Genomic DNA, 27,981 nt, shown 5'->3' with positions numbered 1-27,981 from the left:
TAAAAACTATTCTCTATATATTTATATATCAATGTCTATATGTACGTATGTATGCACTCCCTTTTTACATACACAATTCATTCTCATGTACTTTAATGTTAATTTATGCATTTATTTATATATATATTTAATATACGATAAACCATAGCGTGCGTATGCATATGTATGTGTTAGTTATTCTTCATCCTTTCTCGTCCCTTCATCTTTTTTTTTGTTTATTAAATTTAATACAATAAGTATGCTGTGTGCTTAAATTTCGATCTTCCCTTCTTTATCTTCCGCATCATAATGTTCGTCACAATAATAATTCCCGATCGGATCTTTCGATCGGTCAGTATCAGTTGATCTGTTCTAGCTTTCGCCCGGAACAGTTTCCGTCTCGTATTATCATAATTTTGCTGTTGCAATTGCTTAATGCTTAGGGTTCAGTTATCATATTTACTATTTTTAGATTTGAGTGAAAAAATATACAGTTGTTATTGTATTGACTGTTACAGTGATGGATAGGTGAGCCATTCCATCGTAGAGACATTGCAGGCGTCGCTTCCGCTCCTGCTGCTGTTGAGTTCCCGTTTACGTATCCTTGGAGCTCATACACCGCCTTCTCCCCCGTCGTGACTCTACATCCTAGGCGCCATTTAAGTAAATTTACATGCATTCTTTACACCGATTCAGGGATCATTTCCTGATCTTGCACCTCGGAGTTGCTCCTCGGCCCGTTGTTCTTCCTTCCAACTCCAGCTTAGTCGACTGCCCCTCGGGGGGTACGTGGCCAGTAGTAGGACGCTGGCATCATTGTTGTATACTACGCAACGGCTGTCGTTGTTCCTGCATTGGTTGGCGGCGGTGCCGCTGGTTGTGCAACTGCAGCTCCGGCAGACACATTCGTAGACGACGTGGGTGGTGCAACGGAAGCGACTGCCGCAGCTGCTGCTGCCGCTGCACTGGCATTGCTTAAGGCCGCAGCAGCCGCCGCCGCTGCAGCGACTTTGCTCACCTGCTGCTGTTCGCTGGCCAATGAAGGCGGATGTTGCACTTGGAGTTGCTCCTGACGTGGCAGCCACCGTAAGCGTCGATTGGCTGCTAATTGCACTGCTGCTATGACTACTATTGGTGGTGCTGTTGTTCGTCTGGTTACTACTGGCCGTGCCGCAGCTATTGCTGTTGGTGCTGCTGTTACTCACGTCGTTAAACGTCGCTGCTGGTGGCAACTGCTGGCTACTGTTGCTGTTCTCATCGTTTACCACTGCTGTGCTGGTTGCTGTTGCAGATTTCGCTTCAGTTGAACTTGTTTCCGCCGATGTAGACTCCGTTTTCACTGCCGTACCTCCTCCTACACTAACAGCTTGCTTCTCTGGCGCACCAGGACGCAGCTGTTGCTGCTGGCGCTGCTGTAGCAGGCGAAACTCCACAGAGTGTATGGGCCCTGTTCCTCTCGATACTTGGTAAAGCACTCTTGAAATAATCAAAGCCACCTGCTGATCCAAGATGTGCGACATAACCAGGCCAAGCAGCCGCTGTTCTTGCTGCATGAAGAGTGACCTGTTGTCCGGATGTTTGGCCAGATGGAGCAGGGTGCCGGCTGCTCGCCGCAGCATGTCGAGACTAGTGCCCATCGAGTCGGGGTTTTCACGCAGGTAGTTAATTCCGTGCTGGTTCGCCACGCCCAGAGCTGTCTGCTCAGCCTGTTCGATGAAAGCCACCAGATAGGATATACACGGGGACTGAAGAGCCACAGTACGAGCCATGGCGCTGTCGGCGGCGGCAAGGTAATGCAGCAGATTCACTGAGAACTCTCGAAGCACCTGATCTTCGTTACGGCACAGATGTCGGGTAAGAACGGCGCAAAGCTTCTCCAGTCGTGAGAATGGGGGAGTGGCAATAACCAGATCCACGTTGGCATCCGTTACGCACAGCTTGCAGAGCGCCTCGAGAGCCAGGCGCTGTGGCGAAAGTGCCGTGTTTGGTCCACACGATGGGAACGGATCCTGCCCGTGTGCGCTCGGACATACGGCCCAATGAAGCAGACCATCAATCAAGGGCCGGGCAATGAGCTCATCGTACCGCGACAACTCCAAATGCCCGGCTATGTTAGCCATGGCGACCAGCATGTTTTCGCGAATTGTGATCAGGTAGTCCCACCACCATTCACGCTCCCCTTGCAGTGAGCTGCATGAATCACTGAAGTCTGTATCCTCCTCGCGATCGTAGTTCCTCGTCTTCGGAGTGCGACGCAGGTGCTCGTGGTTTAGGAGTAGCAGTCGTCCTAGTACCGCCAAGAACCTGGTTGACTTGGCCAACACCGTCTCGTTGCCGGGCACGAATGTCAGGTTGCGGAAGATGTTGGAAAGGGCAATGCAGCGACGCGCTAACGAATCTTGACTCTCATTGACCAGATGTAGGGACGCTTCGTCACGTGTGTAGCACTCATCCTCAAAGCTAGAGTCACGTCTTCGCTGAAGCACTTGCGCTACATCTTTGGCTGTTGCCCGGGGATCGAAACCGGCGGGGGTTGATGAGCTGGGTGCCACACCATTGGTCAGACGTTGCTGGGGTGCTTCGATATCCATATCAATGGGGCGACAATCGCTGTCCACAGTTCCAGGCTCTTTTTTGACTTCGGCATTTGGTTGGGCAAATTCATCATTCGTCAATTTGGATTTTTTACCCTCGGCATGCGCACCACTGCTACTGCTTCCGCCGCTGACCAGCCGCCTCTTTTTATTAAACGTCTGCTCCCCTGAACTATTTTCTTCCTGCTTTATATCCGGCTTCCTTGTTGTGGTCGCCAACTCCGTCCGCGTTTTCGTCTTCTTTTCAGAGCGAACGTAGCGTGCAAATGGAATGTTTACAATCTCTGACTTGAAGACGTCAATAATGCCATCGAGAGGATCAGGTTCAGTGAAACCATATGTCCAGGCATCGCTGCCGACGGGTTCCAGCTGTTCGTACAGGCGGTTAGTGTCAATGTCCCACGCCTTTTGGCGCTCATCCACGAAAATGTCGTTCTCGGCTGCCTGGATGCGCACTGGCACACCCTTTCGCGTGACCATCGTGTAGTTGGGTGTGAAAGAGAGAAGCAGTGAACGCTCCTCAGGATTGGGCTGTACTCGCACCTGGCCCAAATCTATGCCCTCATCGGCGTCTTCAGAGTCGCTACCTGCTCCAACCTTTCCACTGCGATCCATATTTTCGTAGTGTCGCCTACGGTTGTAACTGCTGATGCTGCGCACGCATCGGGACTGACGTCCGCTGGACCGAAGCTTTTCGCACATTACAGTGCCGCTGTCCGCATCGTCATCCACTGTCTCTTCAGCTAGCAGCAAAGATTGCTCCTCGTTTTCCCGTTCATCGAACATCTCAGCGAGATTCTTCTGAAAGTGTTCCAGCAGCAGAGTCAGCAGGCCGGGCAGGTTTGAAATGCCAAAGAATTGCACTGTAGAATCATCGAACAGTAGCACATTCAGCACATCTAGCGCCCAGGTGCACTCGGTTAACAGACCGGATCGCATGGCCATAAATATTCGCCATGGATCGACTGGGCATACGTCTGCCTTCGTAAGCCGTTTTCTTCGATACAACACGGGTGTAGTGGATTCGACGCTATCGTGCGGAAAGATCAGCTCCTTCTTCACTAGCTGTGCTCCGCCACCGGGCATTCCTGGCGGGCCATATCCACCGGGTGCTGTCTGATTGGGTGGTATCTGGTGCGGATGAGGGTGCTGCGGATGCTGATGAGGATGCGGATGTTGATGTGGGGGAGGCTGCTGTTGTAAGGGCTGCTGCTGCATGACCTGGCCCGGCATCGGTGGCTGCTTCTGGGACATCATACCGCTAGGAGGCACCTGTCCCACTTGCGGACCCACACCTTGTTGCGGTGGCGGTGCCATGGCATAAGGCGGCTTAACCATTCCCCCGGGTCCCACTTGTGGCAGTCCTGGCGATGGAACGCCGCCATGCGAGGTCTGTTGCGGTGGTGGTTGCTGAACACCACCTTGTTGTTGCGATTGTTGCTGCTGCGGCGGCATTCCGGGCATCCTTTGCTGCTGACCTGGTCCGGAGGGCGGACGCAGTGGTGAACCAGGTGGTTGTATTCCTGACTGCGGAGTTTGTCCAGCGTTCATCTGTGCCCACTGAGGCGGCGTCTGTGGCGGTTGCTGTCCAGGAGGGCCAGCCACCTGCTGATACGGCTGTTGCTGCTGTTGTTGTTGAGGTTGTTGTTGCTGCTGAGGTGGCGGAGGGGGACCCTGCTGCGGCGGGTAACGGTGCTGATCCCATTGGCCCACTCCTGCCGGCTGCTGTATGGGAGGCCCGTGTGGTGCTCCTGGTGGTGGCGCTGCACCACGTGGTGGTGCACCACCCCAACTTTGTGGAGCAGGCGATGTTGGGTATTGTGGCCGATACTGCTGAGTACCGCCTTGCCAAGCACCTGGTTAGATACATTATTAGTAACCATTTGCTGTACGCTCAGTGCTCGATGACTTACCATAAATCTGGGGCCGAGCATTATAGCCTGGATAGGGCTGTGAGTCTTTAATGAAATCAGGATGCCTCCGTGGCTGTGGACTCTGTAAAAGTTAAAACGCATTTATCGTTAATAAAAAGCAATCGTTAAGTTATAAAGACGATCGACTTACTTGATCTGGTGGTGGTTGATAGTAGTCCTGCTGAGTGGGCCTGCCCGTGGGATAAGAGCCGCTGGGCGGTGCTCCAGGAGCTCCGCCGGTAGGCGGTCCACCCGCAACCGACTGAGCTGGCGGTTGGGGACCACCTGGCGGTGGCTGACTGTAGGGTCGGCTGCCGTAAGGGCCGTATTGATTGGCACCAGTTGGAGGACTGTGAAATAGACGAAAGAAACAAGAAGTTAGTACTTTTTCTCAGTACCAAGCTACAGCATCAAATCTCAGGTCCAGTGAGTGAGTTTTTATCAGGCAGCTACAGTACAGAGAGTGGTGAGTGTATAGTGAAGTAAGTGTCTGGATGTCGATGTGTTTGGGGGTATGATGAGGGTTAATTGGTGCACTCACGCTTCCCCCTCCGGCCCATAGGGAGGGTACATGTTGCGGTTCTGCGGCGGATATTGTCCTGGACCCTGTCCAAATGGCTGGCCGGGTGGCCCAGTGGCGTTGTACTGGTCGCTCGTGCCGTACTGCCCGTAAGCTCCGGGCTGTGATGGATAAGGTGAGCCTGCAAAAATGATCCACAAAAAAAGTATGATAAGTTGGATTCTAAGAAAACTGAGAATTGCTTGCTCAATACAAATATTAAAACGTTAACGAAAAGACGGCCTCTAAAATATCAAACATCCGTCTGAAACTAAGAAGATGAAAAGAAAATGGCATACAATTTGAAAAACGAAATAAATTAAAGGTAGTGTTAAGTAAAATAAAAGTACTTAAATCAAATAGAAGTTAGGTTTGTCCAAGAACAAATTTAGAAGAAGGGTGTTCAGTATAGAAATACCAATAAAATAATTTTAAAAAGGTGCTTAAAATTAAAAGAACAATCATAATATAGTAGAGTAGATTATATATAAGTTTTAAATGCATTAAACTAGCCATGCAAACATTAAAAACTAGTTAGAATATTTACAATCAATAGTTAAACTTAATCCTAATAGTAAGCAACAGATAGACGAACAAAAACGATGGCACATGAATGGAAAATGTGAAAAATAGGATAAAGAAAGAGATGAGGGAGCAAAATAAAACATGAGTATACCTGGCGTTCTAGACACAGGCGTTGGGTAGCCGGAGCCACCTGGCGGATAAGGTGCTCCGGCGGCTGGGCGCACATGCTGCTGAGGTGACGGCGGCACCTGACCAGGCCCATGTTGCTGTGGTGCTGGTGGTGGCCCACCGCCCACCGACGGTGGTTGCTGCTGCCCCTGCTGCTGTGGCGGTGGTGGACCCGGCAGTCCAGGATGCTGTGGATGCTGCTGTTGCTGTTGGCCAGCCGCCTGTTGGACTGCGGTGTGCGGTGAATGTGGGGGCGGTGGATGTGGTTGTGGGCCACCGCCTACAGCAGCAACAGCTCCGGCACCACCGGATCCAGCACCTGAACCTGGGCCAGGACCGGCTCCCGAACCCGGGCCACCGGCAGCAATGGGATCCTCGAAGGGATTGCTCACGCTTATATTATCGCCGGCGGCAACAGCTGCGGCAGCGCCTGAGGGGCGGCAAGCGACGATTTGGATGATTTGGTTTGGATGAATCGAAATGAATGAGTCAATGAATCACACAAATGAATTGTTTTTGTTGTTGTTGTTTTGGTGGTGGTGGAGATACATGGAAGCATCGTTGTTGTGATGGTGGTTGGTGGTGGTGGTGGTGGTTGTGGTTGTGGAGTTATATATTTTAGTAGTGCGCCCACACAAACGTTACAAAAACATAAAAATGAATAAACAAAATACACACATCAAATTAATAATTATTGATCAACATAAACATTTAAAGTCGTATATGGTACTTAAATACACGTATATATATGTACAGAAAGTTGGGTATTAGGCGAAATACGTTCGAGAAGAAGCATATCATCTATCAGATAACAATTTAACATTAATCAAAAACAAAGATACCAAACACAAAATGTTTACCACAAAATTAAATCAACATAGTATGTATCATAGTGGCAAGATGAGTAGTAACTCTTGTAACCAGAGTACAAATCGACATAGCCGCCCTTTTACTATATCTAAACTGTTGATAAACATACATTTAATCAACTCTTATAGTGACTCTAACTTAATTAATATAAGCGGACAGCTATGTAATTTGTACAGTGTTAATATTAAATGATCTTATGCCATTATAAATAAAATAAATCAAAGAAACATTTAAACTGATTCTTACCGGGATGAGGAGTCTGCGGGTTGTTCTGGGAGGGCGGTCGCTGCATCTGACCAGCAGCCGCATAATCAGGCTGCGGACCGCTGGCTCCCGGGTATGGACTGCCACCCGGATAGCCGGGATAGCCGTCGATCGCCGCATTTGGAGCGGAGCCTGGCGGGGCCGGGAACGAGTCCTGAGAGTTCGACGAGCCTGTGGAGTTTGTAGTTCCAGCATCCAAATGTCCACCACCGATTGGTTGCAAATTGTTTGTAGATTCGTTTTTTTCGTTGTCGTTTTCGAAATTGAAAGATTGAGCGAGGAAAAAGTGGTGAAAAAAGTTGTCAACGCGTAAATCGGGAAGTGCGCCAAAACATAAAAGAAAAAAACGAAAATAAAATTTAAATTAAGCATCGGGTGTGAAATGAAAATGGTGGGATTGGAAGCACACGCTGCACTTGCTAAACACTTACCTGGCGAAGGAACCGACGCAGCCTTGGCCGTCTTCTTCTTGCTACCCGCCTCCACTTGCTGAATGATGGGCAGAGGATCGATGTCGCCGCGGTCAAAGTGGCACTCAAAGGTCAGTAGGTTCTTGGTGTAGTGTTTTCGCAGCGTGTATGCCGCACTGCTACTCGCACCGATGCCTAGGAGTCCAGCAATATCTTTCCAGGTCTTACTCTTGGTCACCTGACGGAGGGAGAGAATCGCATCGATTTTAGTTAAGAGACTACGGTATAGGCCTCCAAAATTCATGACTCAAGTGTCGATCGAATAAAAGAGAATCAAAAGGTTGCGAGCACAAACAGATTTTGTGTGGATGCATTTTTTTTTTTTTTTGTTGTGGTTTGAGCAAACATACTAAGGTAATCAAAGAACTACGTACAAAATTTGGACAAATAAGGATAGGATAAGGGAACTACTAAAGATTAAGGAGTAGCACACGCTCAATAAAGAGTTCCAATTAAAACCAATCAATAAAATAATAATAGATTGCATAATTTCTTGTTAAAATAATTCAGCATTTAGATTTAAAATAAAGCATAAGACTTTAAAAATTAATATGCCAAATTAAAAGGTTAAAAAACAGGACAAGCTGAGAAAAAGATAGCAATCAATAATTCAAATCCTTGATAATCTATTGATAGATGCTTTCGATGAGTTTTTGAATTTCAGGCTTCAGCTAATAATTCTCTATCAAAGTGTAAAAACCGAAAACGTGGTATGCATATTTTAATTGTAATTTTAGCAAAGAAATAGGTCTTTAACCTTTTTGAAATTGAAGTAATAAATGTGAGGGCATGCCTGATACATATTAAGGTATTTGAGATCAAAAAATATTTTTAGGTAAGACCAAGTTGTGCTTGGATTCGGCTTAGAACATGCAATCTAGGGGAAAACCAAGGCTGTACAACATTTGCATTGGCTTTTTCCTAAGGAAAGCTTGCCCATGGAAAGCTAAGCTATACTCAGGATGCAGCTATAGTTTTGGACACATGGATCGGAGGCTGATGCTGGGTCAAAAGGTTGGTACATAAGTAGCTGGGTGGCTTGACTTTAGTTTGCTGTAGCCGAATCACAATATTGATTGTTTCTATTTATGTGAATATTTCTTTAATTTGGATATGGTTTGGTTTTGGTTCGTGTTAACTACGTTGGTGGTGTTTTGGTTTGGTTTGGTTGATTTGGTTTTGCTAGTAGTAAATCTAAAAAGAAGTTAGTAAAAGGAGTTACTACGGCACCTTGCATACCTCGACGAATCCGCCACGTTCTTTTACATAAATATATAACCTATATAAATCGAGTGGCTGTTTTGAGATGGTGGGGCAGGCTGTGATCGGCGTGCGCCTTTCCTCCATGAACGCCCGCAGCTTATCCAGCCAGCCGCGTCGATCCGGATTGTCGTCCATCTCGTACAGCTTACACAGCGAGTCTGATTTCTTGGTCGTGGTGATGGTGCTGCGGAATGGCTCCTGCGGCACCGGAACATGATTGAACACCTGCTGTACAAATATAAATATAGATAGTCAATAAGAAACTTTAGTTTAAAAATGAATTTTTACTTACCGGGCTACCAGCCGGACGTGGCCAATTGGGAGGCGAACTCATGTCATATTCCTCGCCGGGGCCACCGCCTCCTGGATGCATCACAACTGGATGAGGCGACGTGCTCGGCGGGGCTAAGTGACTTTGGCTATAGGGATCATTCTTGCGCGACTTTGGTGTGGTGCATTGTGGATCTTCGCCGGATGCTATATAAAATAAAAATCAAATCAGTCGATAATCTTTCGAAGGCGTACAACCCATTTCTACTCACCCGCTGATGCATTCGAGAGCGTGCTCTGCTGACTGACTTCGTCCATTGGAGTTCCATCCGGTCCGGTAGTAACCACCGCAGTGACCGCATGCATTCCTCCGGCTCCCGTTGGGCCCGAAGAGCTGATCCCGTTGTCTTGCGATATATGCTCGGGGCCCCCGCTTTCGGGTCCGCCGCCGGGGCCTTGTCCCTGCCCCTGGGGCTGACCACCCTGGAGCATCTGCGATTGCGGGGGTGTGCTAGTAGGCGGACCCATATTGGTGGGTCCGTGCGGAGGTCCCATGTGGTGGGGTGGGCCCATCGGCATACCTGGATGCATTCCGGTCGGCCCGTTGCCGTAACCCTGTGGACCTTGTGGTGGTGTCGGACTTCCTCCATAACCGCCCTTATGCTGTAAATGCTGCTTCAGATAGTTCAGTGGACGAGGTGATCCACTACCCTGTGGAGGTGGAGGTCCGCCCACTACTGGCGGTGGTGGTGTGCCCTTGCCCTGCACATGATTCCCAACCATAGCACCACCGGGAGCTCCGCCAGGTACGGCTTGCTGCTGTGTTGGCGGCACCCACGGATATGGCGGATATTGGCCAGTGTGGTTGGGCATGGCCCTACCTGGATAACCGCCAGCTTGGGCCCCTGAGGGCATGCTGTTGGCACCACCGGCTCCTGCTTGGCTTGTGGGTGGCGGTGGTGGTCCGGTGGCGTAAGCGCCAGGCGGATACTGTGGGCGTGGCGGGTAGTTGCCTGGAAATAAGCCAACGATTAGTTGTGTTTCAGATAGACGGATAGCTGCCATCTTATGAACAAATCATAAGTTGAAAAAAACTTTAGGATATTAACTAGCCTTTTTTAGTTTTGCATTTAAAAAAAATAATGTAAATTACCTGGTGGATATTGCTGTGGTTGCTGCGGCGGATATCCTTGGGCACCGGGACTCTGTCCCGGTCCGCCCATCTTGTAGCCTCCGTGCATGTGCGGCGGCATCGGATAGCCTCCTCCTGCCGCTCCCTGCGGTGGTGGTGGGGGCGTGGCCATGTTGTTCATGCCCTGGTTGGGCGGCGGACCCGGTGGCGGCGTCTGCTGTGGCGAATTGCTCGCCGAAGAGGCTGAATTCGATGCTTGTTGCTGTTGAGATTGCTGCTGCTGGGGCGGACCTCCTGGCATTCCCGGATGTGGTGGCATCGGCGGTGGGCCTCCCGCTCCAACCGGCGGCTGCTGCATGGGCCCGCCGCTGCTCGACTGGTTGCTCGCTGGACGCGAAATTGGATGGTTTTGGGCTGCAAAATAAATGGGTAATTAGACCGATTCGCATCGTGGACAAATCATAACTCAATACTCACCGACTGCCGGGGACATGGAACGCGAACCGGATGAGCCGGTAGGCGAGGGTGTGGGTCTCATCACCTGTTGGGGATTGGGAGTGCCGGGTGGACCAGATCCCATGCCACTGTGCGCCCCGCCGCTGGAGCTGTCGTTGCTGTTCTGTCCAATTAGCTCCTGGAATGGCAAAAGAAAACCGGAACCAGTTCCGCTATTAATGTGCATTCAATCAAGTGCAATGGCAGCAAATGCCGGCCGGCAGGTGGCATTTTTTTTTTGTAGTATTTATTTATTTAAATGAAAGTGATAGCAACTATGAATTAGCCAAGCGGCAACCGCAATTAAGCAACTGCCAACGCACACAGATATGTACGCTAGCATATGACTGAGATTGAGTTTGAGTTGGTAGTAGTAGTAGACCACCGTAAACATATTCATGGCAATCAGATGTTTCGGGTGGGTGTTTTGGGCCCATTCTGATGCCAAATGTTGTTTGCAAACGACGACGATTCCGGGAAGTTGGGGTAAAACACGGCACAGGTCCCCCCGCACGTCCCGCGACCTTTCCTGACATTGCCTAAGGAATTTGCGACTCCTTCACCGTTCCCACTTACCCGTAGCTCACAATTATTATAACCCGGTCAGGGGGGAGTAATCCGAATTCATAAACGCCAAGCTGCTCGAACAATAACAACTCTTAAAACAGTCTGCAGGCACCAGAAACTCGGTGCGATGCGACACGACTTTAACTTTTTGCCGCCTATAACTTATAAGAAAATCAAGAAAAAGCTCCACACAAACAGCCCCACACTCGCACACTCGCATATTGGCACACACATGGCAGCTACAACAACAGCGGCAGCAGACGTGCACATAAAGCTTAAGTCGACAGCAATTCGAAACACTCACACACAGGGCCATGGCAAAAACCCCAGAGGAGAGAGAGAGCTCAGTCGCAACAGGGGCGCACTTAAAAGGGGTGTCAAATAATATATAAAATGTATTATATGTCCAAGAAAAACTATCTTTAACTTGGAAATGGTTTAAAATTAAGATATTTAGATGATAGAATGAATGATTTGGAAAAGGTACAGATAATTTTTAGACCTATAACCGAAAAACCCATTTCTGTACCGATAATAAGAAATATTTTTAATCAAAGTAATTAAAAGTATCTGAGACATGGAAATATTTTAACCAACCAACTCTCAAACCAAATAGCTCTCTAAATATTTAGTTACCCCCTAAAATATATATAAAATAAGCCACTGAACAGACACAGCGGCAGCAGAAAGAAAAATACAACGAACGAACGAACGAGCGAACGCTGTTCGTTTTGGTATCTGAGAAATTAAGTGAAGTGAAATGAAATGTACGACGACGAACTGACGGCACAAGGCGGCGGCATGGGATGGTATGGTATAGTATGGTGTTGTATAGGATGGCGATATGGATGAGGTGCGGGGCGACATAGCGGAGCGGGGCATAAAAGCTATGTGGAACGAACCGAACAACCAAGCAAGCAAGCAACCAACCAACCAACGAACGAACGAGCAAGCAAGCGACAACAGCGTCGGCGACGGACGGCTGCAACTTGAAGCGTTCCAAAGGGGCGGTTGAGAGAGGTTGAGCAGAGGGGGAGCGCTTAGGCGACGGATGGAGGCTACGACTACCCGGGGATCGGGCAAGTGGCTGTGGTAGTTATGGCGCGCTCGAAGCGAACGAAAGGCAACGGGCAACGGCAACGGCAACGATGACAAAGACGTAGATAAGGAACAGAAACATGCACACACAGATACACACCCATACTGTGGCACGTACACTCTAAATGTTGGAATATAATAAAATGAAATAAGCAACGACGACGGCAGCGGCACTGGCAGGCAGGCAAGACCAGGCCATTCGTATTCGTATTCGCATTTTTGCAAGGGGGTTTCTCAAGGGGGGTGTACCACTTGAGTTGCGAGACGATGACGAGAATAGCAAGCAAGCAGCAAGCAAGCAAACAGGCAAGCTGGCAAAATCAAAAGCAAAAGCAGTCGGCGGGCAGATGAAGAAGAAGCAAAGCTAAAGGCCAGGCCGGATAGAATGCTTTGTCCAAAGGGGCGTAGAGGGGTTAGATGTTAGGAGGACAACAACAAGAAATACAACAAGCGGCCCACGTTTGTATTCTGAATGTGTATCTGTGTGTGCGCGCGTTTGTGGTCGCGTAGAAAAATTACTTGGAAAGAAAAACAAGCGCTGCGGATACAACAACAATGAAATCATTTATAACGAAAATAATGCGAAGCAAACACAAATAACAAAAAAAAAAAAAAATACCTCCCACACTCTTGCCCCTTTGCCGTCACTCCCAATTCATCAGCGGCGAAATAAGGTTCAACCCAAGATTTGCGCGCCAAAAGTGTTGAGTTCGATTTTTGGGCACGATTTCGGAGAAGGGGAATCTCGCCCTTGGACCCCACTTGAAAAATATAAGAAATAAAAAACCCATCATCTTTCATCTTTCGTTCTCAAGATGCGATGATGATGTAGCAGCATTGGCCACAAGTTCGACTTTTGGCCCTCGAAAGCGCACTTCACCGCTTTTTATGCCGTGTCATCTGTGGACGTTCATTTAAATAAAGAATATGCATGTTGGTCGGTTGGTTAGTCGGTTGGGTTGGTAGGTATGTTTATGTCTGGCTGTCAGCTGCTGCTGCCGATGGAACCGGCGGTACTGGATGCTCTGGTGGGACCTTTGTGGCTTATCACCTTAAAACCTTTAGCGAATGAATGTGGCAAGCGAGCGTTGCAAAAAGGTAGGAAAAAAAAAACCGAAAACAAGGACTGGCATACATGTGCTTGTTATGCGGCCAACGAAGAGATAAAAAATAAGAGAATTAAATGCACAAAGGAGCGGCACACACGAACCCATCGAAAGGGGGAAATGGGGGCCAGGCAGCAGGGAATTTATAAACACAGCCAGTCGTCGGAGAGGAAAAAAGTAATAAACTCGGGGATATAATAAAAATGAAAACAAGAGGGAATGGCCAAAAACATTCATATCGTAGCTTGAAATACCCTTGCCATAAGGTTTTGCGTTACTAATTAGAAAATTTTAAATAAGCTGGATAATGGTGGGATATAAAGTTTATAATTCAAACTATTGCTTATATTATAATACCAATTTGATGGTAACTATACATTTAGTTCAACTAAAGAGAAGATAAGAAAGTTGTTTCCATTAAATTTTATCTCAGTAAAAATTATAATGCCCCACTGCAAGGGTATAAAAACCTCAAAAACTGTAGCAGCAGTGAGAATGTGAAACAAACAGAAAATAGTTCACCACATCCCACATAGTCGTCGCTCGCAAACTCCACCCCCCTCAAGTGCAATGGTTTTCATTTTGCTCAGCTTGTACGACTACGGATCGGAGGGGTTTAACCTCAGAGCCAGGGAACAACGACAAGATATATAAAAAGAACACAGCCCAGCTGAGCGACAGCCAGTCGGACTGTCGCTCATTAGACATCTTCCAAGTGTGGGAGAGGTTCTCCGGGTCTACGTTTCTCCGTCTGGGTTTGGCTCTGACTCTGGCTGTGTCTCTGATTCTGAATGCGATTCTGAGTTCCACCGTTCGACTCCATGCTCATGCAATTTCTGTTTGCGCTTGCTGGAAATTTTATGAGCGAATCGAAAGTCTGTGTGGAGATTGTGTTGAGTGTGCATGGCGTACATTGCACAAGGGAACTCAGGCAAATGAATATACAGTCAAACTTCCTTGAGAAGATCTACAAATTCAATCTTTAAAATTCACGCTTTTGAAGTAAAAACAACATTGATGTTTAATGTTTATCAAAACCACAAATTTTGTTTTTTTTTAAATGAACTCGATAAAGGCTTTTTGATAAGAAAAACTCTTTTGATGTTTTCAAATCTTTATAAATAGCAAATGTATTTTATTAGAATTTGTTTGATAAAAATCCAAAGTTTGATATTGAACAAATTCCTAAAACGGAAATCTACAGTATTTTTATAATTTCCTTTACTGAGAATTGTGGCTGGCAAAGTTTGATTGAAAATAATCAACATAAAAAACATAATGGGTTTTCAGCTTATCCCAAAAATGTCTGATTCTTTGTTTATGATAATCATTCGAGTTATAGATGTTTGACTGTATATAGAGACACAGACAATCTACTCTCATATTCGTATACCAGCAGCAGCAGCAGAAGTCGCTTTGGATCTGTTCGCTTCGGTTGGGCTTGGTTTGCTTCGTTATGTTTCGTATCGTTTCGTTCGTACGTTGGTTGGATTTGCCAGCAGAGCAGAGTCAGTCGGCCCCAATCCCTGCCCTTGCACCTTCCCCCTGACCACTTACAATATGGCAAACTAACAGACTGTCAGACTGGCAAGCTGACAGACCAACAGCCCGCCACTGCCAGCAGTAAAAGCGAAAAAAAACAACAGCCAACGCTGGCAGTCAACCACTTTGAGAGCTCAGACAAATGTCCCATGAATCGCACACTGGGCTCCAACCGAAAACACACAGCCCAGAGTCGCAGTCAGAGCCGCCAGAACCGGCAAGAGCCAGAGCCCGAGCCCCAGCCAGAGCAAGCAATAGCAATGGCAAAAGCCAAAGCCCCGGACCAGACCGATCCAATCCGACCCGACTCGTTCGCAACGTTTCGTTCGTGGTGTGTATCCAAACGAGTGAACTGAAAAACAAGCGCACAATCACACGACTCTCTATACGATATAAATTCGTATGCGTTCAAAACGAAGCAGTACACAGAAAGATAAATAGCGTAGGCTTTTAATAAGATATTTTAAATATAGATAAGCATAAACCTTTTTAAATCATTATCCTTATTCTTAATATTTAAGTACTCAAGAAATGTCTACTAAAGAACAAACCACAAAACAATGATGGAGCTTAAGGCTTTATCTTTTAGATAAATAGAATTAATATTTCCTTTATCAAGTAAGGCAATATTTAATCAAAAGTTTACTAATATAACCAAAAAATAAACTAAATAAGTTAAGGCTTGATTTCTCGCTGTGCAGCTGCGGCAACTGAAATGAACGTCCGTTCTTTTTATTTAGACTTTATTTTTGCCTTTTTTCCTGGCTGCGCCGCCTGTTAAAATGAAAAACGATGATGATGCCGCCGCCGCCGCTGCCAACAATAACAGCAAAAGCAAAAGCAACAACGACAACGCAGCAATGAGTGGAGCACTAAAATCCCAGTAACAACGGACGGAGAAAAACCGGCAAAATTGTTCATTGGCAGTTGGCAGGCCAACTGGCAGAGAGAGGGGCCGGGCGGGGCCAGGCCAGGCAGGGACCGGGCCATGTGGCTCAGGGGGCTTTTGGGTTCGCAATCGCAATAGCATTCGTATTCGCATGCCGGTGGTTCGAGTTCAGACCCAAAGTCCCAACCGTGTGCACTGCACCACACACAATTTCGGCTGGTATTAAATGAATGCAGCAGTTGTGCTGTGCTGCCTGGCCCGCAAATTTCAGATGCTGATAGGCATGAAGATAGTCATGCCAATTGCCCACAGAGAATATATGTATTTATATGATCATACGTATTTGACGCAGAACAGTCATCTTGAAATAAGTTTTTAAAACTAGGACACGTCGATGGGGCACCTCCATCCATACATATGCTCTTGAAAATCAATGGAAATGCCAAATGGTAGCTTAAATAACACGCTATAAAGGTGTGTTTACTGCAAAAGCAAATGGTTAAAAGCCATCAGTAGTTGAATATTATTGCTGCCACAGTTGGCTTTTATTCTGCAAAATACAGCCGCTCGGAACAACGCAGCACACGTCGAATTTAAAGCAGCTTACAACAAAATGCAATACGAAATCGACCAGCTTAAATAACAATGGCCGAGGCGGAGGGGACTTCCCCCAAAACTTTGAAACGGCTTAAAATGAGTGTTGGCTGCGGCGGTTGATTACCGTTTTTCGTTCGTTTCGGTTTGATTCGTTTTCAGCTGGTTTCACTTTGAATTGGCCAGAAACGCGGATTTAACCTTGCAACATCCAATTATAATGTAAAGGAAAAACGATTGGTTTGATTTTGTAAAGTAATTTGAGTGCAATAAAGTTGAAATAACTATTTTCCAATTTTTTTTTTTTTTCCTCAATTATTAGGTAATTCAGTAAAATTTCTGGCTTGGAAAATAAGGAGTTTTTAAGGTCCGTTCTTGGTTACATAAAGAAAAATAGTTGTGAATAACTATTAGAGATATTTGAACTACAGTTTTGCCTTTTGTGCGTTATGTTGCAACCTTAAGAAAGGCTAAAAAAACTGATGGATAGCGACTAAAGGGGGCCTGAGTTGATGAATCGTAAGTTCAAAATGAGAGTACACATAAAATGTAAACAACCCGCTAAGCAACAACAACAACAACGACGACGACGCGAAGGAGATGGAGGTAAAGCAAGAACAAGAACAACAATGACCTTGGCATTGACCCAAATATATGGTAACAGACGCTTTGTGTGTGATCTTGAGTGTAGTCATGCGAGTGTGTTGGTTGCATACACATGCCACATACCAAATATAAAGGGAATGAGGGGGAAAAAACCAAAATACGAAATAAAGAAATGGTATGAGGCACAGGAGGATTGTCGACCGAACCGGGGGTTGGGGGTGGAGCACGGCAAACCAGGAGGAGGAGGAGGAGGAGAAGAAGAAGAAGGGGGCAGACACGACGGTCGCGGACATGCTGAATGAATAAATGGGGTACAAAGCAAACGCACACATCCGCAGGCCCAACATCACATGCACAGCTGCGGCCAATATAATAATACTGTGGCTTTGAAAAAGTATTTACATATCGGATATATCGAGGGGTAAAATCGAATCAGACAATTCAAATAGGTTTACCTATAAAAAAAAAAAAAAGAACAACAAACCATTTTTGAACCCCTTCTTAATGTTGAAATCCAGCAAATTTAATGGCGTCGATATGATTTAGCAAAGAAATAAATCCACAAATGCTGATGACACGTGCATAAACGATCTCACAATGGTGAGGTGGGGGTAACCAGACTGTCGGCGATGCGAAAAATAAACCAAAAGACAAAAGGGGAAAATGCCGCCGCCGAAAGAAATAGTAATCAAAACAAAATAAAAATCATTAAAATTCATAAAAACAAATCAAGGCAGCCGACAGCAACAACAACAACAACAAATACAACGATAAGGCTAAAAGCAATTTTAAAGTTAAGGTAAAGGGGCGGCATATGGTGCGGATGTGATAGCGGTTCAAGTTCAGGGGAAAAGTGGGAGGTTTTTAGGTAAAAATAAAAATATATACACCATAAACCACACAAAATATAAAGACCCAAAGGGCGTTGGGTGGAAGACAGGGCAAAACAGCCGGAGGAGAGTAATCTCAACCCAAAAATGAGTGCGAGTACCGGGTACCGGGCGGTATGAGTACCAGTATGAGTACAAGTGACTACGAGTGCCATGGCCAGGCATAAACATTTGACCTGAACAACTTTTGTAGACTGCCTGCCTCTTGTGTTGGGCAAGGTGGCGCACGAGCGGTGGGTAGTGGTGGCTGTTGGGGATTGGGGTACATTTTTAGGGTGGGGGGAATGAGAATCGCAGGTAAAGAGTGCGACGCCAACGTAGACGTATGTGTGACGTCATGAGTCAAGTTCACGTGCTGTTCACGCAGCACAGTTTATTGACCCACTTTCAATGTGTATTATCTAGAAAAGCTGCCAACACGAGTCGTCGTGAATGGGGGGACTACTACTGGGTGGTCCCATGGCAAAACATCCAATGAATGTGCAAATAGCAAATGTGCTTGCCCATATAAAGCTGTTATTATCATAACATACTATGGGTAAATATACAACAGTGTCCGATTAGAACTTAATACCATGTGTCTTCTCTTTCAAGTAGTACTGTTATAGCTACTATTATAGTACAGGTATAGAACATACAAACAACTAGCAATGCAGTAGCGGTATTTCACATTCTAAGCTATTCAGAAAATGGCATTTTGGCTGGAAGTATCTATAGCCATTTATACCAACATTTAGTATATTATATAAATGAGAACATTCATATACATCCGTAATATAATTGGGTTAGCTATTTCCTCAGTCTCGTATTCTATATCTAAGTGTATACTGAGAAACGTAAACAAGGTAGGGAAATATCCTAGGCATCTGGAAGATGGCTAAGCCGAAATAGTAATAGCACTCCGTGCCTTATTATTTGTACTAATCATAATGCTTAAACTTTCTAGAGGAAAACATTTCCTCTTATTAAAGATTTTTCCTCCTTTATAAGAATTAAAATTGCTAACATTCCAATAATAATTATTTATAAAGAATGAGTTAGCTTACCTGGTGCGGCGAGGGCGACGCCTGCGAGGGTTGTGGCGACGGACTGGGCGCATGACCAGGACTGCTGGGCGGCGGTCCACCGGCGGTGACGTGTGGCGGTGGTGGCGGCTGCTGCTGCAGTGGTGGCACATGGTGCGGCGAGGCGGGCGGCAAGGGATGTCCGGGACCGGGGCTGGGCGAGGACCCACCTGGCCAAGGTCGATTCGGTTCGGGATACTGTAAATGAAGAACATTGATCAGTTAACTCTGAATTCTGCAAAGGGACATTGCTATTCTAACTAACAAAACTAACCTGGTGCGTCGAGTAGGCAGTTCGATGGTTTGGTCCGCTCGCCGGTAGACCCGGCGGAGTCGGATAGCGTTGCGGGTACGGCGAATATTGAGATGTTGGCGGTGTATTTTGCTGCGGCGGCTGTTGTCCGGCGCCTGGCGGTGGTCCGCCCGGCACAGGACCGCCGGGCTGCTGTCCCGCCTGCTGTTGCTGCTGCTGCTGTTGTTGCTGCTGCTGCTGCGGCGAACTAGGATAGGAACCTGAATTTTGACCGTGAGCTGGCGGATAGGGTGACTGACCCCTGGAAGTGTTTGTCTGTGGATGGGAAATCAAAATGGAATCAATAAAAGCCGAAGGATACTCATAAATATCCAATGAGTGTCAAAGTTTAACCCTTTGCATACATTTAAGGGAAAACTTTCTATATTTAAAATAGATTAAACATGTTCTAGAAAACATAAAACAAAATTATAAAATAAAATAAAATTTAACACCTCCCCCTAAGGTATTTTAATTATAATTTTCTAACATGGCAGGGATTTGTCACGTGGGTCTTTAGAGGGTTAAATTCGGGGAGAGATAGAGACGGCACATGGGTTTTTAATTACAGACATCTCGCTCTGTCCCTCTCTCGCTCTTAGCTTCTCTATTTATATCCTCCCACACTCTTTCCCCTTGCAATTCATCAATTATTTGCGTTTGGCTTCGCCAATGTTGTTCGTCTGTGTGCGAGCAGCACTGCACATTCCATTTTATTGTATATATCATTTTAATCGATATTCCACAACCAATTCCCGTAAATGCGCGCACAAATACACACCCTCTCGGTCATGTGTGTGTTAGTGTGTGTGTACGCTTACAGTGGATGTCCTCGGATTAGGACTCTCCACATTGGAAAATTTCCAGCAATTAATATTCGATTGTGCAGCTGGGAGGTAAAACTAGAAGATAATTGGAATTGACCCCGACTGCACAAGTGCCCCTAATTATTTGGCGCCCACTGTAGCGTGTGTGTACACTGCACAATCAAAGGTAGCAGGGGGTGAAAAGGAGCGACATCGACGCACCCCCGGGTGTGCTGTCACTTGACAGTCACAAATGCGCAGATTAAAAGGAGACAGCAGTTCAAAAAATATGCTGCAAAAGGAACCTAAATGCTGGCAATAAAAAGTTGAAATATTTACCACTATAACGGCAGAAAACACCCACACATTCGATTATACAATTAAGGACAAAAAACTAGCCATTCCAAATTTTCAAGGATTCAGTTTTAAGGGATAATTTTTAATATAACTAGTAGAAATTATTGCGTTTATACACTAATAAATATATCAATAAAACCAAGTTAAACGATTTGTCTAAGAAATAATATGAGTTAGAAGAGCTCAAGAGGCTCTTACATAAATTTGAACGATATCTAAAAATCTTGGCTTAACTCCACAGTGCTATAAAAACGACCTGAGTTGTGTATGTCCTTTCCAATCAGTTCAAATTACGAAGCAGTGTCCTGAAGAAGGACGCATAACTTGGGACAGGGACGCGGGCAGTCGATTGCCTGCCACTCCTGGCTCATGCTCTGGCTCCTGGTCCCCTCTGCCACTCCGTGACCCGTCACAGCACCAGAAGAAGAAATCCACTTGAGTGGAATATAAAGTGAAACTTACGGACGCACATGTACATGTGCATGTGCAAAGGCGTCCAGGCCAGGCCAGGCCAACGACAAAGTTGCAACAAAGCCAGGGAAAGGAGCTACGAGACGTAGAAGACACCTCGCTGCGGAACGTGGCCTGTGAGGCACAGACAACTGGAGCAGGACGAGCAAAAACCAGGCATGCCATGTGCCATGTCTGTGTGTGGGAAAGAGCTTTGGATGCCATTAATGAAAGGATTTTCAACTTGACGTGGTGCGACAAGGCGGACCAAGTCGCAGCACACAGCACAGCGAACGTCTGACATGGCAAGTGGAGAGGCGCTTGGCAAGCTCGCACAGACTTACAGTTCGCCCTCGCAAACACAAAACCCCACAGCGACGTACATACAAATGTAGCCGGGCAACAACATCGCTGCGAATGCCACAGCCCGGAGTAAAATGTGGCAATAAATCTAATGGAAACTCACAGCAATGAGGGAACGAACGAGAGAACCAAAACGGCAAGGAAGTTCTGGCCGTCTAGCTACTTTTATGAGAAAGAACTGGATATATTATGTGGCGAACATTGTGAAAAGAAGAACTGGGAGTTGTTTTAAAAGACATTCTGAAATGCCTCAATGGATACTTAAAATAAACTTAATATGAATGTTAATTAAATTCTTTTATTTTAGCTTCCCTTCAAAAACTTTTCATTTAGAACTTTTAAAGTTTTTTGATGGTTACTAATGGCAGGTGAGTTTGTGTCAATCAACTGTTTTTTTGCCGTTTATTATACATTAAACAAATTTTATTGACGTATACCCACCCTTCCAATACGTAAAAATATTTGTCAAAGACACCCCATATTTAAATACATCCGAACACTTGGTTTAAAAAAAAGGTAAACTCTTCAAGAGTTTTATGTCGAGGACATACTTTACGCTCTTAAATTTAAATGGCATACAAATGTTGTTTCCAAAACAATTTGATCATTCAGTTTTATTTGCCTAATTAGAGAAATTTTAAAACTATACTACATAAAGGTAGCCATTACTAAAAAGGCTTTATTTCCATCTTAAAATAAGACAACACTACCATTAGCAGAACATAGTTGCCCTGGCTAAAGTAAAGAATGACAACCCAAGGCAAGAAAGCCAGAGCTATATAGCCAGAAACAGAGACAGAACCAGAACCAGAACCAAGGGCCAAAGCCAGATCCCGTCGTTCGGGCAACGAGGACAACAGCAACTACAACAATCGACAACGACGACGGTCGGTCGGTTGGTTGGGTCGGTCCACTGCAGGGTGACAGGAAACATGAATGGATGGTTTTCGTGCTCTGCTGTGTGCGTGTGTATCTGTGTGTGCGGAGCGACCGAACGAGGCAACGAGAAATAAAGTTAAAAAAAAAAAAAAAAAAAAAGAAAAAGGGAAAACTCATCATGGATGAAAATCAAAAGCAGAAACGGCAACGGCGGGTAGAAGCTGAAGTGGAATTTGAATTAATGCAGCAAGGGTCGTACGGTGGCACAGACATACACACACACACACACACACATACAATGAGTGTAACGAACGAATGACGGTTGGAACGACGAACGTCGGTCGGAATTAAATTCGGTGAAATCGGAGGGGGGAAACAACAGAACGGCCTGATGGTGGTTCTGAGTTCTGGGTTCTCTGGGTCTGATGGTGGTAGGTTTTCCAGCTAAAAGCCGGCTACATGTATTAAAATATCGCGGGAACAAAAACAAAGCGCAGCAGCCAAGGGAGTGGTCCTGTTTGCCTCTCTTCTTTCCACTCTTCCGTTCTCCTGATCCTGGGTTTATAATTTCATAACCAACAGACACAGATACATACACACACACCCACGGACGAGGGGCGATTGCATATAAATTGTGCGAAGGGAAAAACGTGGTAAATGCGATTTCGTGGCAGTAAAGGTAAAGCCGGCAGTTGTAAGGGTTGTATGTATGCGTGTGTGTATTTGTACAAAGAGGTGGACAAGAGAGGGTGGTATAATAAGGAATAGGGCAATGGGAAGGGGATGTCCCTGCAGGCTGCTACTGCTGTTGCTGTCGGCAAATGGGAGGAATTACGTGCACAACTCTCGAACGGGCGTAATTTTTAATACAATGTCGCACTCACCATGCGCCCATTCACATTCACAGCATTTGCAGAAAGATAAACAAGGAAACTGAAAATAAACCAATGCAATACCGACCACCACCAACTGTCGCAAAATGTTCCACAAAAAATTTGACCGATTACTTTTAGCTCCTCTTGTAATAGTATTTAATTAAATTGAAGTGGCAATTTTTGAAAGGGACTATTTTATACAGTTTGAGGCTGGCTGCTGATTTGGTTTTCTGAATCAATAATAGGAGATAATATTTTTATTGTCCGTAATAAAAAACTGAAAATATAATTCAGTCTTAGACTTTGGTAGAGTTAGAGTTAGAGTAAGTAAAGTAAATTCTTGCAAATTCTTGATTTTCCAATGGGATGCATCTGAACAGAGAAAAGGGGGCAAAAAAAAAAACCAAACGAAAGGCAAAGAAAAGGAGGCAGAGGCAGAAGAGCCACGGCAACCAGGGACAATAACAGTTAAGGCAAAGGCAACGGTTTTGTGTGCTCCACTTTTTGTAGGTCAAACTTTAAAGGCACTCCCATACAATCACGCCAGTCCATACATACATGTTAAGAAACAGCATAAACAAGCCGGCACAAAGACAGCAGCTCTCTTTCTCTCTTAAAAAAAAAAAACAAAGCAAGAGGTAGAGGAGGTGGAGTAGGAAGGCCAAAAAGGAACAACAAAGACACAAACGAAAAGAACGCTGGTTAATGCAATGCCTTTTGCCTTTTCCCAAAAATAACAAATATAAAGGCGGGAAAAACACCCAAAAACGAAGAGGCCTTTTAGATCTTTAATATATGCCAAAATGTGGTTGTTTGGCTTTGCACCTGTTGACCTCAAAGGGGAATCAAACGTGAAGGATATATGAGAAGTAGTATAACGGGATGCAGCCAGCTGACTTGCACTCGAAGAAAGAGATGGCCAGAGTGAGCCAAGGCATGTCATCATCATAGTCGAGCCCTCCTCCACCTCCACCTCCTCCTCTCTTTTGACTGTGCGCGGTTTCACTTGATTTTCATTTTTATTTTGTTTTGGTTTCTGCTTCCTCCACAGCTTGCCGGCTAACCCCTCCTCCTCCACCACCTCCTTCTTCTACCCTAAAACAGAGACCGTGAGGGAGGGAGAGTCAGCTGTGACAACAACAAGTTTCTCTGTTATTGCCTTTGATTACGGTGCCTACTTGGCCATTGTTGTTGTAGTTTCGGTAGTACCCATGTTTGTGAATGTATGTACGTATGTATTTATTGCATGCACGCGTAAGTCACACTCAACCGGCAATTTGATTTCTTTGTTTGTGCACACAAACCCGCCGAGCGAGACAAAAACAATCAAACACATGACATTGGATAGCAGCGGTTCCTATACTTTTTTTTATATTTTTTTTTTTATCTCGCACTATCCACACAAACACATTCTCACCCATAAACAAAAGCTCTCGAAGGTCGCATCCCATCACATCGCATCGCACATGTCTAACCCTAGCGGATCGCTTTGATTTGTGTGCTCACACATAGATTTGTTTATATTTCTCTGGCTAATCGTCGGCATCAAAGTTCGTTGACTCGCATTCGAGACATCTCATCTACATCCACACACCACACCATTCATGAAAATAAAAACAATCGATCCGATTGCAGCGACATCAAAAAATATGCCAAAAGCAGACCGACGACTACATAGATACGGAATCGGCGCACTGATATGAGTTGGTACGGTTAGGGGTAAGCCCCTCTAACTGCCACAGTTCCTCCACTAATAAAACAATTAACCGGTTTTCGTTTAAATCAAAACGTGAAATCATATCACGTGCTACTCCATGGGGCCAATAAACCAAACATTAAACAAAATGTAAACGCCAACCGCATTATCGCTTGACATGACTGATAGCAAACTCTCGATACCAGGGATTACAATGAAACGAAAAACTCTTTGATATATATTTTTTTGGTTCTTTCACCTCAAAAATAGAGATAAAAATGAATCCGAATGCAATAGAAAGTCAAGAAACTTGAAGCTTTTGTCGATGATTTGATCATTCACCTTCACCAACATTGTTAAAGGAAGTTCTGTTACATCATCATTGTAATATTTTTAATGGATATGTGCCACCAAAACAATAATTGCTGATTTTTCTTCAACGCCTTTGGAAACAATACTCCAGAATTACTTCCAGTTTATTTGTATTATCTATCTATTATCATATAGTTATCAATAATATCTACGATTTATTCTGCCATTTCCTTTACTTCGATAGAGTGGTAAAACTTTTAACATAACTCCAATCAGATCTGATAGCCTTATCAGACATCGAAAATGTTTGACTAGAAGAGGAGGAAAACCCAAAACCCTAAAAAAAGTGAATGAATGCCTCAACGTTGTGTATGAAACTCTTTCTTGTTCATCCACTGCTTCTTCTTTATTTTACCGTTGCGGAAAGGCCTTTTGTTGTTATTGCTTCGCGGCGGCAAGTGCCGGTTCTTATTGTCCGTCTCCCTTACTCTCACCCGGCTTCACCCAACAAAAACAGCAACAACATTAACCGGCACTTAAACAGCGAAATGTCAAGAAGGTGGGGGAATATGGAGGAAAGAAAAGAAGGAGGGAACTAAGGGGGAGGGGCAGGCGAAAAAGGCGCGGAATCTCTGTACAATGTTTTTACTTTATGTATGTCAGTGTGCCTGCTGCTTCTGCCCTTTTTTTCTTCTTCCTTTGAGTGGGACTCTTGGCAAATTTTCAGTGAACTGAATGAAGTGCGACCAAGACGAAACCCTAAAAAGTAACAGTAAATATTGCAGCCTCCCTCCCACACACACTCATACACCCTCACGAATACATGTGCACAAAACGTGACGAGCCCCTCTCCGTGGAATGAGTGGGCAGTGGGTGGAAGGAGAGGGAGATAGCTAGCACAAAGCCACCAGCGACAACCACAACAAGAAACACATGAAGAGGCCTGCACATGGAAATGCCCCTGTGTATGTATGTGTGGGGTCGATGGAATCAAAATCAGTGTCAATGTCAAGACAGCTCTAAAATAAAAAAGAATATACTTATAAGGAAACCCCAGGCGATAAGATTCCCGGTATTCAGTTGCTAATTTGTGGCAAAAGAAAAAGGTTGTCTCCAGGCCCTTCGATTCCTTCTCTTTTGATACAAATCAATATCATTCCATCCATTTATTGGTGGAAGACGATTAAAATTTCTGTGAAACGGTTCTTCTGTTAAAAATAGGTTCTATGTGTTATAAAGATCCTATCATAGAAAAGTCGCAAATCAATCGTAAAGTCGTTTCACTACTTATAGTACAATACTTGCATTAAAATAAAATTTATAAAAAACGTTAAAAGGGATAAAATTATATCTATTTTAAAAAATTACTTCAAAATAACCATTTTTGAATTTTCAAATACGGAAAGAACAAACAAGGTATCTAAAGACAATATATTTATACGGACTACATAATTCCATTCATTGATATCTTTAATCTTTTTATGTGTCGTATTTTGAAATCCTTCCATCCTTCTTATATAAAGTAATTAATTTAAGGATTTTCTGCATAACCACCTGATTCTACCATATATTCTTATATTTGACAGAGAGGCTGATCTAAGATCGTCCAAAAACAAGGTACACTTTTGGAACAGTCTCATCAGGAACGCCTGGTAACCCCATATTGCAGCACTTACCGGTGGTGGTGTCCTGTACTGCTGCGACGGTCCCAGTTGCGGACTATAGGGCCTTGGTGGCGGTGCCCAGCCCTGTTGCGCCCCGTACGGCGATGGCTGGTGTTGCGGTGGTGGCGGACCATGTCCTGGGGGCGGAGGTCCACCAGCCTGCTGCTGCTGGGCAGCCGCAGCCGCTGCCGCCGAAGCAGCTGCCTGTTGGGGATCATAGGTGTTGGCGTAGCGATGCTGTGGCGGTGGTGGCGGATTCGAAGACTGCAGCAGCGAGTTCAACGTTGGCGTGGGTCCCTGCGGCGGCTGACCGGGTATGTAGCGTTGCTGTGGTGGACGATTGGGAGAGCCACCTGGACCCGCTTGCTGTGGCGGTTGCTGTTGAGGATGTGGCTGCTGCTGTTGTTGTGGAGGCTTTCCACCTGGTAGCGGTTGGCCATAGCGATAGGGATCCATGTTGGGATCTGCATGGTAGCGACCGTACGCCGGATGAGGATGAGGAGGCGGCAGGTGAGCGTACTCCTCCTTTACGCCGGGCGCATGCTCAGGTGCTCCTCCTGGCGGTGGTGGTGCAGGTCCGCCGTGGTGTTGCTGTTGCTGTTGCATGTGAGGTGGTGGCGGATGCTGCTGTTGCTGGTGCAGATGATGATAGTGCATGACTGCAGCTGGGTCCGGTCCTGGTGGTCCTCCAGGGCCGGAACCTGGGGGCGGTGGTGCGCCGTATGGATGTGGGGCAACATTTTGTTGCTGCTGCTGGATGTTGGGATCACTGCCGTTGTTACTGTTGTTGTTGGGTGTGGGCGGGCCCGAGGTGGGCGGTGTGGCACCACCAGGAGCTGCTCCAGCCGATGGGGGCGTGGCAGCAGGGGCAGGAGCGCCACCTTGCTGCTGTGTTTGCGGCGACTTTATTTTTTCATTCATGGCTGCTCATCAGCTTCTGGCTGCGCTTCCGATCTTCCAGATATGCCGGATCGGATTTTAACCAGATTTGTGGTGGCTACTGATGGAGCACCGGTAACCACCAACAACAACAACGCTGACGCTGATGATGACGACGACTGCAGCGGCGATTTTGAGGTTATGTTAGCTGCAAGTTATCAAAAACGGGGGATTAGCATTTGGCAAGGGGGTCTAGCTTAATAGAGGGGGTTTTCTATATCACTGGGCCTAAATCGGGCGGGTTAAACATAAATAATTTGTACTCGTTCATGTATCGTTCTGTATTGAAAAGTCCGCTACTAACACACACACATATGCTCACTCGCAAAGGCAGCAGCACTAATACCACAACAATAATTTATTTTCTGCCGCGTACGGTAAGCTATTCGCAGTGCGTTGACAACCCTGCCACTGCCGCTCGCACAGTTTGAGCGCAGCCACTACTCGCTCTCGCTGGGGCGCTCTTTCTCTCTTTACATTTGGCGGCTAT

General features: G+C 45.8%; 1 protein-coding gene across 1 annotated transcript; it reads right to left on the bottom strand.

Annotated features, from left to right (window-relative positions):
- Positions 1-693: 693 nt before the first annotated feature.
- LOC108111552 (trithorax group protein osa) lies at positions 694-27,477 on the bottom strand. The gene is given in 16 exon segments (XM_017221073.2): positions 694-1,022; positions 1,024-4,429; positions 4,487-4,568; positions 4,638-4,836; positions 5,028-5,187; positions 5,722-6,168; positions 6,855-7,043; positions 7,304-7,520; positions 8,582-8,833; positions 8,898-9,082; positions 9,148-9,888; positions 10,029-10,421; positions 10,485-10,641; positions 18,841-19,056; positions 19,133-19,426; positions 26,565-27,477. Coding segments are annotated over 16 exon segments (8,064 nt in total). The 5' UTR covers positions 27,474-27,477; the 3' UTR covers positions 694-805.
- Between the last annotated feature and the right edge of the window lie 504 nt (positions 27,478-27,981).

Source organism: Drosophila eugracilis, unplaced genomic scaffold (genome assembly GCF_018153835.1).
Source record: "Drosophila eugracilis isolate 14026-0451.02 unplaced genomic scaffold, ASM1815383v1 contig_75, whole genome shotgun sequence".
Lineage (NCBI taxonomy): Eukaryota > Metazoa > Arthropoda > Insecta > Diptera > Drosophilidae > Drosophila > Drosophila eugracilis.
Note: the sequence above shows the minus strand (reverse complement) of the source record. Positions and strands in the feature narration are given on the sequence as shown.